At 41.4% G+C, this 16,173-nt stretch overlaps 3 protein-coding genes across 7 annotated transcripts in view; 1 reads left to right on the top strand and 2 right to left on the bottom strand.

Annotated features, from left to right (window-relative positions):
- LOC135113782 (gamma-tubulin complex component 6-like) overlaps window positions 1–6,684 on the bottom strand; it is a 50,362-nt gene extending 43,678 nt beyond the window's left edge. For 2 of the 5 annotated variants that reach the window (XM_064029395.1, XM_064029388.1), the window contains exon 1: window positions 6,457–6,684. Coding sequence is in view for 4 of the 5 variants with exons in the window: in XM_064029388.1 (XP_063885458.1) it covers window positions 6,457–6,487 (31 nt within the window). In the remaining variant the exon portion in view is untranslated. Of the gene's footprint in view, window positions 1–209; window positions 350–6,456 lie in introns of those variants that run through there. The other 3 variants (XM_064029374.1, XM_064029368.1, XM_064029380.1) reach the window with 2 other exon arrangements.
- Window positions 469–5,950, bottom strand: LOC135113791 (autophagy-related protein 9A-like). The gene is made up of 2 exons (XM_064029400.1): window positions 4,979–5,950; window positions 469–2,696 (listed from the first exon to the last, which is right to left on the bottom strand). Exons 1-2 carry the CDS (start codon window positions 5,621–5,623, stop codon window positions 897–899), a joined length of 2,445 nt encoding a protein of 814 aa, XP_063885470.1. The 5' UTR covers window positions 5,624–5,950; the 3' UTR covers window positions 469–896.
- Window positions 6,685–6,910: 226 nt separating the features above from the next.
- Window positions 6,911–16,173, top strand: part of LOC135113771 (protein ELYS-like) — a 66,601-nt gene continuing 57,338 nt past the window's right edge. Inside the window, 7 exon segments of the mRNA XM_064029357.1 lie at window positions 6,911–7,057; window positions 13,000–13,281; window positions 13,802–13,951; window positions 14,422–14,569; window positions 15,000–15,128; window positions 15,464–15,644; window positions 15,836–15,954. Of these exon segments, the coding sequence (XP_063885427.1) occupies window positions 13,006–13,281; window positions 13,802–13,951; window positions 14,422–14,569; window positions 15,000–15,128; window positions 15,464–15,644; window positions 15,836–15,954 (1,003 nt within the window). The 5' untranslated portion in view covers window positions 6,911–7,057; window positions 13,000–13,005.

The following is a 16,173-nucleotide window of genomic DNA, read 5'->3' as shown; positions in this document are numbered from 1 at the left end:
CTGAAACCCGTAGTAAAAGCCCTTAACATAGTAAATGAATTACCAACTTAAGTTGGTTTATGTAGTTATTGCAAAACTACATAAACGAAGCGAATGTACACTTGGACCGCTGTAAAATCAATGTATATACTACTACACCTAGGCCACGTGCACAACGCCAGCTGTTGTCAACACCACCGCCCACCCCTATTAGATCTGCCAATACAAACGTGTCCAAGGACGCAGGGTGCCACGGGTGTGAGGTCGGTGCTAGGTAGGGGAAGTGCCGCCCCAGGCCAGGTGCTGCACGCGACTCGCTTCTCATGTCAACAAAGTAACCGTGTCTCACCGCTACACTGACTGACTGACTGACTGATTTAAAACACCACAAGAATAGAGGCATATGGTGCTCCTGATAAGGGACCACTGAGACACAACACCCACTACAGGCCTCATTTGATGGTCTTTAGTTAAGTGAAAGACGTCATATAGGTAGTACAATTCATTTAATCAAACTATTTACAAAGAAAACAGCATTTGCACAAAGCTTGCATGGAAAACACAATGCATGCACATTTCATTCACTCATCCATGCACAAAATTCAGTCTGATAAAATTTTTAAGAAAATACAAAATTCTTAATTATGATACACTTTATACACAATAAATTTTCTAGCTCACACCATCCAGTCAGTTACAACGAGCTGTCACAGTAAAAGGTTCAAACTACACCTACAAACAGAAGTTGTAAGAAATCAAAGTGGTGGACTAGCACATATTGTTGCGCGGGGCTAAATGAGCGGGTCTAGCAAAGACACTTTGGGCAGCACACCGCCGCGCCCACCAGCGGCCGGCCTAACCACCTTGTCCATTATTAAGTATAAAGAGGCAACACTTAGTCATCCAGTCCCACTTCCTCATGGCTCACCAAGCAGGGGAGTCTTTTCTTGTGCCCGCTGAAAAGACACCACAGGCGGCTCCTGAGGATGAGGGGGAGGAGAAAGAAATGCTCCACCTGGTGGCCCCTGGGGACCTGAGCTGGGCTGGGGCGGGACATCTGAGTAACTGGCTCGGTGGCGGTGGCGCTGGTGCAGCTCATGCAAGTACAGGGTGCTGAGACTCATGTCCACAGCAGTGAGGTCCTGAGGCAGAACAGATGGGGGTGCTAAGCTGGGGCCCATGATGCAGGAGGGGCTGAGAGTACTGGGGGCCATGACTGGATCTCCCGCTGGGCCAGATGTCATGCTACTCTCTATGTTGGACTGCTGGATAGAGGATAGGATTCCCCCAGTAGTGGGGCCATGACGAGAACCTTCCACCTGAGATAATCTACCTCGGAGTCCCCGGGGTGACCAGAAAGACTGGTGCTGTCCTCCCATCCATGGAGGTTGCTGTAGCATGCTTGTGGCACCCAGACCCAGACCCAAACCACCACCACAAGACAGCGAGTTCAGAGAAGAGAAGAGAGCATTTTCCTCCTGAAGTGTTGGCAAGGCATTCATGTCTCGTTGGGCCTGTGTGCGGAGGGCATTGATGAAGGCTGTGGACTCCTGTGGAGGCTTCCACTTGGGGTTGGTCATGGTGAAGTGCAGGAGGGATAACTCTGTCTTGCCTCCATCTGTTGCCATTTCTGGTTTTTGTGATCCTCCTGGTTGACTAACAATGTCATCCAAGAGGAGATCAGGCTGCCAGGTGGGGCTGCCATGCCTCCGGATGTCCATCTGGGCAAAGGAGCATACATCCCCCACCCCTACCACCTCCACTGTGAAGTTCCGATAGAAGTCTACAATGTCAAGAGCCTTGAAGCGGAGGCGGAATATTAAAATAAGTGGAGTGACAACTGGGGACACAAGTTCCTCCAGCATGTGTACAACTCGGTACTGGAACAGCTGGGAAAACTCCCGACGGACACGTGAGGTGTGTGCCTTCTCCCTCCAGTGGTCAGGGAGATAGTGCACCTCAGCCAGCACCCGCCGCATCAACATCTCTGGGCAGAAGACCAAGTTCTCATCAGGAATAAAGACCCTGCAGCCAGCGAGCAAAGCTCCAAGAATTGTCATGAACGTGAGCACATGTTCCACCTGCAGCACATCCTCATCATACACACTGAGGGCAGCCAACACAGCCAACACAGCACCGCACACAAAGGCTACATGCCGCGCTACCACTGCCATCAACGGAGAGGAAAAGATGTTCATATACTGTGAGGCAGCCTTGTAGCCACGATTAAGACGTGCACTCATCTCATGGTCCAACTCATTAAAGTGACGCAAGTAAACCTCTCCATAGTGCGACCAGCGGCGGCTTCCCAAGCTGCCAGGCTCACGCTTTATCATTTCAGCATAGTAGAAGAAAGAATACATTATCTGGAAGAGCAGCACAAGTGGAAACAGTACTAGATTAGCAATGCCAAAGTACAGGAACTGCTGGTTGAGCCGCTCAGCCAGCTCATGTCGCTTCTCTGGCCGCTTGTATTCATCATGTAGATGCCAGATGTTCCTGAAAGGTGCCCAGGGTCCCCAAAAGAGTAACATTTCGATGTTCATGCGCAGCCCCTTGGTGAGGAACACAACTTCCCCAACAAAGGGCACATCCAGCTTCAAAGGGATGATGTTCTTGTTCACCATGGCAATGAAGTAGTTGGTGAAGCGCAGAATGCGATGGTAGATGTCCAACTCAGTCAGCACTTCCTTGTGGATGCACATGCGTTCTTCAACCTGTGGTAGGAAGACAGAAACAATACTCACTTTTGTGATAATGGTAACAAACGAGCTAATGCTGAACTGCACAACACCCATCCTATTTTCACCTCTTTTTTTTCTTTCTTTCTTTCTTTTTTTTTTTTGTACTAAGGATACTGGCCTTGGAAAAGAAAAAGTCCACTGAGGCACCAGTCCATAAAGAGAAAGCCAGAAGGATTACCTAGTATCAGAGGATATGTGTCTTAGAACCTTCCTCTTGAAAAGGCTCAAGTCATAGGAGTACGTAAATATAGGAGCAGGCAGGGAGTTCCATTGTTAACCAGTGAAAGGGATGAAAGATTGAGAATACTGGTTAACTATTGTATTAGAGAGGTGGGCAGAATAGGCTTGAGAGGAAGTAGAAAGTCTTGTGCAATGAGGCTGCAGGAGATGAGGCATACAGTTTGCAAGATCAGAAGAGCAGTTAGCTTGAAAATATTGGTAGAAGATAATGAGATGCAACATTTTAGCAGAGAGGCTGAAGACAATCAATTAGGAGAAAAGCTAAGATTAAACGCTTTTGATTCCATCCTGTTCAAAAGCTCAGTGTGAATGGAATACCCAATATATATATATATGAGGGACACTGGCCAAGGGCAACAAAAATATATTCCCAATGTGTATTTCTACCCTGGGGGAAGAAAAGGGAAGATTTATGAACTAGTGTCAGATATTGAAGGAAAAAAAAAAAGTGGAAAAGATGACAAATCATCATAAACAACAGGATTTTAACAGCCATGAACATACAATGAGCCTTATTTTCAAGATTTATTGTTTATTCTATTTTCTCCACCTTTTTAATGCAAGAGTTAACCAGTATTCTCAATCATTCATCCCTTTCTCTGGTAAACTCTAGAACTCCCTGCCTGCTTCTGTATTTCCTCCTTCCCAAAAGTTCATTAGAAACAAGTTTCACAGGAAGTGATCAATTTAGTTCATGGGATGTCTTGACAATCCTCTCTTGAAATAACTGAATTATAGGGAAAAAAATGGTAGGGAGTTCAGGAGTTTATCTGTGAAAAGAATGAAAGAGTGAGTGTCATTGGGTTTGACAGAATAAGGATGAGATCAGAAAGTCTTGTGCTGAGTGGTAGTGGAAGGGAGAGGAGGCATTCTGATGACAATTCCACAAAATCATAGATATAATAGTAGAGGATAGCAACAGCTGCTACAATGCAGCAGAGTGACAGATGAAGACAGTCAGTTAAAAGCGAAGCTGTAAAGTGCCCAAATAAGACTAAAACTTAGATGACAGTGATTTTTGTAATCCAGTTATACTCATGTCTATGACATATCTTTTTTTTCTTAATATACTGACATTTAAAGAACCTATAGAATATAAAGTTATCATTAATAATGAGCAAGATGTTTGCAAGAAACATGCTTAATCCTTCTAAGAACTAATAATTAGTTAAATCTGCTTGTTATGCTGTTAAAGCTGTTCAAGATTTCATAAACATTAGCTTACTAAAGCACAATTCATCGTATCAAATCTTATCAGAAATGTTATTTGTAATCCTTCTAGAAAATGAACATTTGTCTTCTCCCAACCAATTAAATCAATACTGTAAAAGTCTAATGATGAAATGTCTAGATATAATGTCTAATGAGAAAATGATGAGAATTATATTAAAATTGTAATTTTCAAAACTCAGCAATTTATTTTTTTCCAATCTAGAAATACACTCTTTTCATCCAACTGTTGAACACAATTTCTTAATGAATTTGTATATAAACACCAAAACAAAGAAAGCATGTTAGAGTTCATCTCATTGTCAACTGTAATTTATAAGCTCCTTTGTGCTGACTCAGTCATAGAGATAAGAGGGAAAGGTTTCTCCCTCCTGATATCACCAGCATAAATTGTTTTCAAGATTCATGTGAGAAATCCTGATTGAAAACAACTTATGCAGGTGATGTCACGAAGGAGAAACTGTCACCTCTTATCTCTATATCTGAGTCAGCACAAAGAAGCCTATAAACAATAATTGATAATGGAATAAACCTTCACATGCTCTCTTTGTTTTGGTGTTTATATGCAAATCCATTAAGAAATTGTGTTCAGCAGACAGGCAGGAAAAGTGTAGTGGCACTGACTTACAAGTGGGAATAATGTACAACAATGTTGTGAAAATATGAGAAGTAATTTCCACTATTACTCACAAAATAAACAAATAAAAGAAGTAAAAAGATAAATAAAAATAAAAATAAATAAATAAACTTATCCACACACAAGAAGCAATAACAAGTGATCTTACCTGCACCTCCATGACGCGCTGCTCCACCTCCTCCCAGGTGATGTTCCCCAGGTCTTGGTCTTGAATGCCCAGTGCATTGTTGAAGAACTGCTTGATCTCCCAAAACTGGAAGAAGGTGTAGCAGGCATGGCCAAAACGCATCAGCCAGAAGAGTGAGGCCGCCAGGATAGCCATCACCAACTGCCATGAGAAATGCTCCCTACACTGGGCATGGGTGCGCAGGGCGTCAGGAAGGGTGATCTTGTCTGTCTCATTATATCTAAAATCTGGAGGATACTTGTTTCTGAAGAGGATGTCATAGTCCACACAGGAGAACAGGAATACAGTGAAGACGATAATAAAGATGAACTGTGCTAATTCGAAGACTTGTTGCAGCATCATGCACAGCAGCCCATGGTTCTGGTGGTACTGGTACACGCGGCTGAAGAACGAATCCAGGTCCTCAATGTGGTTCCATCTCGACTTGCTAGACTTGGGCACGACGTGAAAGACCATACTGGTGTGCGTGTCAGGGGAAAGATCCTCATCCCTTTCTTCCATAAAGGCGCCTCCTCCCCCGCTGCTGCTGCTTCCTCCTCCGCCTCCTCCTCCTTCCTCCAGCCCACCCGTGAAGGGCTGGTAAGTGGTTTGGAAGTTTTGGGGCATGATGCTGCGTCACAGTAACCCAGAAGGGAGTAATATCCACCTATCATTCGTCAGGACACAGCCTGTATCACGCTCACGTTCCCATCAGCTGATCCCGCCAACAATCTTGTCACCTCGAACCACTCTATTTCAAACCTTTTCAGCGTCCGCAGCTCCCCTTTTTCTACTCAACCTTCACATCCTGGCCGCCCCTGTACTGTGGGCTATCACGTGCTAGGTGACTCGTTGGGCACAGAGGTCTAGTAAGCAGTCACTACGCATAAATATAGGAGTATTGCGTTGCATGTCTCCCTCTCACCTCGACCCCCTCAGACTGCATTCCCACGAGATGTCTTTGTCTATTATCACGCATTTATTTTCTCTTCGCGAAGGATACGAGCTCTAAAAAATGTTTATAAAGGATTGTAAAATTCACGAAGTTGACGAATTACAATATAAAAATGCAGAATAAGAAAAAAAAAATAACAGAATAAACAATGTATATTCAATAATCCAGCGGAAACCTGGCAACTGTCTTAACAGAACACGCATGTAAACTAAATTCACCTAAACAATGACATTGTCTCAATTTTATTTACGATAAACCAAACAAAATAATGAAGATTTGGATAAATAATATTAACGACACTTAACTACTTATTTTTCCACTGTTTTTCAGAGATATGCACATTAATGATATTCCGCATAGATATATGCTTCTACATGGACAAATCGATATATCTATTAAAAATAACAGTAAATGCATTAGTCAGCACTATGTCCAGACCACCAAATTACAGCTAGGTCGTCAATTTGCACAACTGGAAGCAATATAAGAAAAAGTGAACACTCACCCTCTACGCCATCTTGCATGTAAACAAACATTTGGTGCTCCTCTAGCCAGTCCTCACCACCTGCACCAGCTGCCCCGTATGTTCATTCATGGGCCAAGCCTAGAGGCATTCACGAACACTCCAGTAAAATTGCATTCGGCCAAAAGAAAGAGGAGAGGTCGACTTAGGATGTCTCCTCGTCCTACAAATCAATATGACGTCACTTTCGCGCCAAATTTTTCGAACTGAAGGCCTTCATCACGTCCGAATGAGTTACTCAAGATAGAAATATTTCCAACATTTTATTTTTCAAACCATGCTCATCACATATACATATGCATGGAAAATGTTTGGAAAAATTTAAGTTCTAATAATCAACCACCTTTAGAAGATATTTCTGTAGTACAATGAAAATTGTATTGTTGATGAAATGTAGCGAGATAAAACGGACAGTGGGTGAGGCAATATGGCTGCTGAGCTCTGGACGCTGATTGGTGGAGCGTGCCGGTGACGTCATGGCCATTTGTTGTCCCGCGTGAGGTGTGTTTTCACTCTCAAATATTTCGCAAAATTCACACGTCTTACATGATTCTAAACCCAGACAAAAGCAAATAGCGCCCACGTAAGTACACGTTGCTGTTATAAACGCATGAGATGATATAGCGGGTCTCTTATATGTAATATAGTGACGTGTGCCAGGAGATTGCCCTGCTGGGGGTGATTTCAAACTGCAGCATGTTACCCAGCAGGTCATCCTGGCCTGGGGAGGGATAATACCACGTGCCAGTATGATGCCAGATGGGTCACGGGTTTCGAGGTGGCGTATGTGCTAGTGCAAGTCTTACATATTTATGTTGAGTCCGCAACTGTACCGCGATGAACTTTTCCTCATTAAATCTCCCCCTCCAGGACGTTTTCCAACACAGCTCTCACTCGGTGTTCTCGCCTCCTTGTTTATTTCACCATAACCTGCTTCCCTCACGATGAAATGTCTTAATCACCACAGTCCACTTGTTGGACCACCAACCCTGCATTGTGGTGTGTGGCGCCACCATGTGTGGGCATGTGATGCTTACAGTTTGGTTCATGTTCATGGCACAAACAGGCTTCGAGGTTATGCGATGGACACAGTACCTAGGACAAGAGTTGGAATTGTAATAGCTCAACTAATCACCATGGAATGTAATCAATTTTAATTAGGGCTGAAGATAGTTTGTGATATTTAGTGAATTAACTTCTGTAACAGTTAAGTATCAGCTGGATTTAGGAGAGATGAGATCTAGCTAAAATTTAAGTGTAAGGGTGTACTGTACTTCTCTGGTTTCTCAATAACTTTTCTCACAAAAGCAAAAGCAATGGTTGACACATAAATAAGTAATTGGGCTAAGGACTTAAAGACCTTGAGAAATATGAGGCTCTTGGATAAGAACAACAAAAATAAGATGAAATTTTAACTTCATTGTCTTTTGGATATAAGATAACATAACAAAATAATTTAGAGCTTGATATTCAGTAGTAGGTTTTCATAAACTTCATAGACAAAATTATTTCTTTATAAGCTCTGATGCATTTTGAATAAATTTGCTATCTGTTTCTCACACCCTTTTTTTTGTGTGTGTCACACCTGAAAATTAGTTGTTCATATTGAGGAGAAATGAATGAAAGTTGTGAGCAAGAATATACCATCATACTGTAATGTGCAGCACTGTTGAAAAATTGCAGGCTAAGGAAGTACTTTTTGAGAGCAATATTGAGATGAAAATTGGGCCCGCCATGGTACAGTGGGATCCTGTGTGCTTCGGAGGCCGAGGGGTCCTCAGGCACACGGTTTGACTCCTGCACAGTCCAAGGGTAGGAAGGGCATCCACCCAGGTTGACGGCTCCCAAATGCCAAATCTAAAGCCCCTCCCCTGATAAATCAGGGAAACTGGATGCAAAACAAGAAAAACATTAGATAAAAATTAAAGACCCCATTATCTGTATGGTCATAATCTCACACATTAGTGAAGTCCACAAGCTCAAAGCTGTTTCAGTCATGTCCAGAGTTTAGCTTACGCTAAGTTCTGTATAGCAATTTGGCAAATTTTTAGAGCAGCAGAGTTGTGATCAGGTGCTAGACTTTTTCTGATCATTGTGGCCCTAGAATTATGAAACATATCAAAAGATCTAAAAGAATAGCTTTAGCCTTTTAGATAAAAAGTTATGCTTGAAGAGTGTCACATTTTGGGTGTTAGTGTGGAGTGATCATCCTTAGGTGGCATTTTTATAAGCAATCTAAAATCTGGATTATGATCAAATCTTAATATTTGCCAACAGTTCAGTCATTATCAGTACTCAAAATGATGAGATCTACGTGATGAAATGGGTTAGAACTGATGATCCTGAGGATGCTAGTCCTCCCTTAATGTTTGGTGGGGACTTTCATGCAACTTAATGGTAGAGAAAACTTCTGAAATATTTTGAAATAACTTAATCCAAACATATTCCACTCTGAATTTCATTAAATTACTGTATTTTAATTGTAAATTAAGCCTTCCATCTGATTGTCAGTATGGGTTCCGTCAAAGCCGCTCTACTGGTGATCTGGCTTTCCGTACTGAGTCTTGGTCATCCTCTTTTAGAGATTTTGGTGAAACGTTTGCTGTTGCCTTAGAAATATCAAAAGCTTTTGTTAGAGTCTGGCACAAAGCTTTGATTTCCAAACAACCCTCCTATGACTTCTATCTTTCTTCATCTCAAGTTTCCTTTCTGACCGTTCTATTGCTTTTTTTTTTTTTTTTTTTTATGTAGGAAGGACACTGACCAAGGGCAACAAAAATCCAATAAAAAAAATGCCCACCGAAATGCCAGTCCCATAAAAGGGTCAAAGCAGTGGTCAAAAATTGGTGGACAAGTGTCTTGAAACCTCCCTCTTGAAGGAATTCAAGTCATAGGAAGGTGGAAATACAGAAGCAGGCAGGGAGTTCCAGAGTTTACCAGAGAAAGGGATGAATGATTGAGAATACTGGTTAACTCTTGCGTTAGAGAGGTGGACAGAATAGGGGTGAGAGAAAGAAGAAAGTCTTGTGCAGCGAGGCTGCGGAAAGAGGGGAGGCATGCAGTTAGCAAGATCAGAAGAGCAGTTGGCATGAAAATAGCGGTAGAAGACAGCTAGATATGCAACATTGCGGCGGTGAGAGAGGGGCTGAAGACAGTCAGTTAGAGGAGAGGAGTTGATGAGACGAAAAGCTTTTGATTCCACCCTGTCTAGAACAGCTGCTGTGGTAGACAGTCACTGTTCTCCTAAATCTATTAACAGTGGTGTTTCTCTGGATTCTCTCCTATCACACTCTCTGCCTGTTATTCATCAGTGACCTAAACCAAACTTCTTGTGCTATCCACTCCTTCGCTGATAATACTACCCTGAACTTTTCCATGTCTTTTTGTAGATGCCCAACCCTTCAGGAAGTAAACAGTTCATGCAGGGAAGCCACAGAATGCCTGACTACTGATCTCTCTAAAATTTCCAAGTGAGGTAGAGCAAGCTTAGTATTGTTCAATGCCTCAAAAACTCAGTTACTCCATCTATCAACCGACACAGCATTCCAGACATCTATCCCCTCTTCTTCAATGACACTCAACTGTGCCCCTCTTCAACACTGAACATCCTCGGTCTGTCCTTTTCTTATAATCTAAACTGGAAACTTTATATCTCATCTCTAGCTAAACAGCTTCTTTGAAGTTAGGCATTCTGAGACGTCTCCACCAGTTTTTCTCACTCCCCCCAGCTGCTAACTCTGTACAAGGGCTTTATCCGTCCATGTATAGAGTACACTTCACATGTGTGTGGGGTTCCACTCATACTGCTCTTCTGGACAGGGTGGGATCAATAGGTTTTCGTCTCATCAGCTCCTCTCCTCTAACTGACTGTCTTCAGCCTCTCTCATCACCACAATGTTGCATCTCTAGCTATCTTCTACTGCTGTTTTCATGCTAACTGCACTTCTGATCTTACTAACTGCATGCCTCCCTTCCTCCTGCAGCCTCGTTGCACAAGACTTTCTTCTTTCTCTCACCCGTATTCTGTCCACCTCTCTAATGTCCACTTCTCTAATGCAAGAGTTAACCAGTATTCTCAATCATTCATCCCTTTCTCTGGTAAACTATGGAACTCACAGCCTGCTTCTGTATTTTCACCTTCCTATGACTTGAATTCCTTCAAATGGGAGGTTTCAAGACATTTATCCTTCAATTTTTGACCACCGCTTTGGATCCTGTTCAGGGACAGTGGGCTCTCTCTCTCTCTCTCTCTCTCTCTCTCTCTCTCTCTCTCTCTCTCTCTCTCTCTCTCTCTCTCTCTCTCTCTCTCTCTCTCTCTCTCTCTCTCTCTCTCTCTCTCTCTCTCTCTCCCCTCCCTCCCTCCCTCCCTCCCTCCCTCCCTCCCCCCTTGACTGTTGTCCCTCCTACATAAAAACAAAAAATAATTATAATAATTCATTGTTTTATATTGTTGAAAATGACCGCAGCTTATTAGTGCAGATATTTTTTTGATGAGAAAACAAATACACCTAATAGATTAGCTCATCTATTGCCTCGTCATTCATGAACTAGACCAGTGCCCTTCCAATATAATAATAATAATAAAAAAAAAAAATTGGCAATTAACACGTTCATCATTTGGATTTGTTATAAGGTGAAAGTTTTAATTTGTCAGAATTATTCTATAGTTGAAGAAGTACATTTGGTTAGGCTCTGTCTATTGAAGAGTTGTTACTGAAGAACATAAGAACATAAGAAATAAGGGAAGCTCCAAGAAGCCACCAGGCTTACACGTAGCAGTCCTGTACGAAACATACCCACCTATTTCCACCTATCATCCCCATCCATAAACCTGTCTAATCTTCTCTTAAAGCTCCCCGATGTCCTAGCACTAACAACATGATTATTGAGTCCGTTCCACTCATCTACTACTCTATTCGAGAACCAATTTCTTCCTATCTCTTTCGTAAACCTAAATTTTTCAAGCTTGAACCCGTTATTTCTTGTTCTATCCTGGTTGCTGATCCTAAGAATTTTGCTCACATCCCCCTTGTTATACCCCTTATATCACTTAAAGACTTCTATCAGGTCCCCTTTTAACCTATGTATCTCTAAAAAAATTTAGATTTAACAGCTTCAATCTTGCCTTGTAAGGAATATTCATCCCCTGTATCCTTTTAGTCATTCTCCTCTGTACTTATTCTAATAGACCTATATCTTTCCTTTAATGTGGGCACCAGAACTGAACAGCATAGTCTAGATGAGGTCTGACCAGCTCCAAGTATAACTTTGATATTACTTCCGGCCTTCTACTTTTAACACTCCTAAAAATTAATCCTAATACCCTATTTGCCCTGTTTTTGGCCTCTATGCATTGCTTCCCTAGACAGAGTTCAGAGCTAACTACAACTCCTAAATCTTTCTCGTATCCTGTACCTACCAGAGTTTGGTTGTTTAATGTGTACCTACTGTGTGGGTTTCCTCTACCTATGCTAAGTACTTTGCATTTGTTAATATTAAACTGCATTTGCCATCTGTCCATCCATTCTTTCATCCTATCTAAATCTGCCTGCAAGGCAATGGCATCTGATTCTGACCTAATTAATCTACCAATCTTTGTGTCATACGCAAATTTACTAACATCACTACTAATTCCACTATCCAAGTCATTGACATATATTAAAAACAACAGTGGTCCTAATACTGATACCTGTGGCACCTCAGTAATTACATGACCCCACTCGGATTTAGAGCTGTTTATTACAACTCTTTGTCACCTGTTGCTTAGCCATGACCTTATCCAGCCTGACACCCTCCCATCTATCCTGTGTGCCCTAACCTTTCTCAGGAGCCGCTAATGGGGTACCTTGTCAAAAGCTTTTACTAAAGTCCAGATATAAGATATCATAACTATCACCATTATCTACTGCCTTGTAGACTTTACTGTAAAACTTAACAAATTCGTCAGGCAAGACTTCCCCTTCGTGAAGCCATGCTGCGACTGATTTATCAAGTTATGTTTGTCTAAATGCTCCCTAATGTTCTTCGCTATCATTGACTCCAATATTTTACCCACAACAGAAGTTAAGCTGACAGGTCTATAATTAGACACTAAAGTCTCCTTTCTTAAAGATGGGTACTACATTAGCCTGCCTCCACATTACTGGTACCTCACCTGACTCAAGTGATTTCCTAAAGACAGAAACTAATGGCTCACTAATAACCTCTTTGCATTCCTTAAGTACTCTGGGATATATTTCATCTGGTCCTGGTGTCTTGAACTTTTTTAGCCTATCTATCTCCTGTTCCACTACCTCCTTAGTTATGGTAATATCTGTCAGCTTCTCATTCTCATCTGCTCTAAACATCTTTTCACTTTTTGGCATATCCTGCATGGTTTCTTGGGTGAAGACAGTTAAAAAAATACTCATTCAGAATTTTACTAATCTCCCCAGAACTAACCAGTACCTTATGAATTGGCTATTTTAGAAAGTAAATCTGAAATAAAATTGCCTTGCTCCCTCTGACCTACCATACTATCTGCAGGTAACAATGGTGGGTGTGAGTGTGGTGCAAGTGGCCAATGCAGTGCGCCACACTCCACTGCCCAGTTTGGCATCTGATGCTGATGCTGGTGTGGGACCCGAGGATCCTGTCAAAAGCTTGGACGCCCGTGCCAATCCACTCCATGTCTTGGGAGGTTTTGTTGGAGGAGGCCAACTGGCATGGCGGGCTGCAGGACCAACAGTGGAAATCATTGAACCTGACAGAGGGACCCGAAAGGCTGCTTGGACTTTTGGGGCTGTTCTGCACAACATTGGTGCTGAGGTAAGCTGTGGCGAAGTCTGTCTGGTTAATCTCTTTTTTCTTTCCACAGTTAGGGCTTCAAGAGATAAGTGATTTTAGATAGGCTCAAAACTAAATTATAAATTAGTCTTATTTTAACATGTGTTCTAGAACTCAGAAAAAGAAAAATCCAATCTATTTTAGACATCTTTTCTATTTTCTTATTTTTTAAAATTTATTTTATTTTATTTTATTTTTTAAGGAAGTGACAGTTATAAAAGAATGTCTATTTGCTTCTCTTTATGTACTATTTTTCTACACTACAGAATATTCTGTAGTGAACATATTTTTACATCTCACAGCCAGTCTCATCTTAAAAGGCAAGAGAGAGAGAGAGAGAGCTTACAATTCTTTGTTTTGAGGACTATATATATGTCGCTAGGTATATATTTGTATATATTTATGCATATTTATGTATTACTTTATTTCAAATTAAAGTATCCATTATTTTCTATCAACTAAACAAGAGCATATTCCTCTTAAAACTGTGCTGTCCTGGCAGGTGACCAGTGTATGTGGAGTGGGCAAGGCACCTCTCACACATGTGGTGGTGGGGGTGGACCTGGGGGCTGACCGAAGACCAAGAGGGCTGGTGGCACTTCTCTCCCTTCGCTCCTCCAGGGTGACACGTGCCTTCCACTTTGAGCACAAGGTGAGTGATGAGTGAAGGAAGGGTGTTGTTGTTTAGGTGAGTGGTGTGAGGGGGTGTGGATGAGTTGTGAATTTGATGTGACAGTGAGTCAATCAGAGAGGGAAAGGATGAATGTCCATGGTATGATAGAGTGAGTTTGATGAATCAAGTGAATGTGCATGAGTGGAAATGTTTAAGCAGATTTTATGATCAAGCATTTGGTAGAGTGTGGTGAATGTGAAGGTTAGGAAGTGTTGTGATGGTTGCATAGAACACTGAAAAGTAGATTTATAGTATAGATTGTAGCACTAATGGTGGTATAGGGCAGTGAGAAACAGTTTCAAGTAATAAATTGTGGCATTTAATTTGGTGTAGGTAAATTAGTACAGTTTTAAGTAAAGGATGATAAGAAGTAATCTTGAAGTAAATATTGTGGTGTAAAGGAGGCTTTGTGTATAATTTTAAAGAAAGTAATATTTCTTGCACTTTAGGTGACAAATCTGTGCATGGTGTCTGGGGGAGAGCTGACTGTGGACAGTGGCACACTGGCTCCTGAACTGAGGCACTGGCATGGATTGCTGGTGGTTGGCACAGCTCATGGCACTTTGCACCTGCTGGACCTGGCACTTGACCTTGGTGGTATGTATTATCAGTCTTGTCAAAATATTTAGTGTTTGCATTATTCTATCTTAGCCTGGTATCTGGATGTACATAGTGTTTTCATAGTTGTAGAGAGTGTAACTACACTTTGAGCAATGTTGATGTGTGTAGGCACCTGCTTTCTTGTCCAAGGCTCATCCTTCTCTGATGGTGGCTACTTGACAGCAAATCAACTTGGCTTTATCCTAAAATAATTTGGGACAAGTGAGTGTAAATGTAATGGGTCTCATGAAGTTCAGCCTTCCCAGTAATTTTTCTAATCAGACCAAATTACCAGCTCTAGAAATAATTTGAGTGGCTGACCTCTATGTTATCTATTGTAGTAAATAGAATTCTGGGGTTAATTAATAAAAAATGAAGGTATGGAGACTTCTCTTGTCACCTTTGATAGTGTTGCGTAACCCAGCAGGTCACAAAGTGCTGTCTGATGAAGTGTCACCTGGAACCCTCCTTGCTATGGCAACACCTGACCCCAACGCTGAGCACAACCGTGTCAGCACTCTCATGCAGAAGTGCCATCCCACCATGTGCTTAAGTGGTGAGTCTATGTATTGTGTTTCATTAGATATCTTGTTAAAGTAATGCATCAAACTTTGATAGATTGACTAAGTTGATGTTTACATTCTTAGAATGCACACACATCAGTGTCTCCACTACAATCACCTTGTATTTCAGCATAATCATCATTCATTAAGTATTTATGACATTGTAGCTTCAGATTCATATAATAGCTATTCTCTCAGTCCTAGAAAGAAAATAAGTTTTACTACATATTATTTATGTTTTTTGTTTTTAATACAACTTGGCTATTCCAGTAAAGACATTTAAAAATAAATATTTACACTAATTCATTTAAATGATTTTGTTTGCTAGATGGCATGAGCTATGGTGGACATTTTCAACTGATTGGACCAGATGACAATGTGCTGTTTGAGGTAGCATCTCAACAGGTATTTGTGGCAGCCCTGGCCTTCTTCCCTCAGCTGGCCTCCCTTGTTGTGGGCTACAACTTTGGGGCATTCCAGATCATCAACCTCTCCACCCTGACCATTGAGTGAGTAAAGGAGTCATGTGTTGGGCTGATACAGGATATTAAACTAATTGCAGTGAGCAGACAATTCATCTGGGTAATGAGATGTAAAAGCCCTAGTTAAAGTGAGTTCTACTTAACTTTGGAGTTACTTTGTTTTTACTAAATTTTTTTTTTTTTATAGTGATATATGAAGTTTTTGTTTTTTCTTTCAGGTGTGCAAGTCCCTATGAGGAAAGCATGCCCCCCGTACTTTCCTTTGCTTGCCAAGAACCAGAAAATGACCCCAGGAATTTTGTGTACTTATGGCTGTGTCGAAGTTGGACCTCTGAAGGTGAAATTTGGCTGATTTATATCTTGTCTGATTACAGATATAAAAGTTGTTGACATAACAGGAATGATAATTTTTGCATTATCTCTTTGGAAAAATATGAAAATACTATTAATTCATAACATTGTCATAATTGTCATAATTACAATTGTTTAAAAACAATTTTTAGTTGCTTGATTTAAGCAACAACCATTTAAACATAGCCTTCACATTCTGACGCTT

This window comes from Scylla paramamosain, chromosome 2 (assembly GCF_035594125.1).
Source record: "Scylla paramamosain isolate STU-SP2022 chromosome 2, ASM3559412v1, whole genome shotgun sequence".
Classification (NCBI taxonomy): Eukaryota; Metazoa; Arthropoda; class Malacostraca; order Decapoda; family Portunidae; genus Scylla; species Scylla paramamosain.
This window is presented reverse-complemented; position numbering and strand designations above follow the sequence as displayed.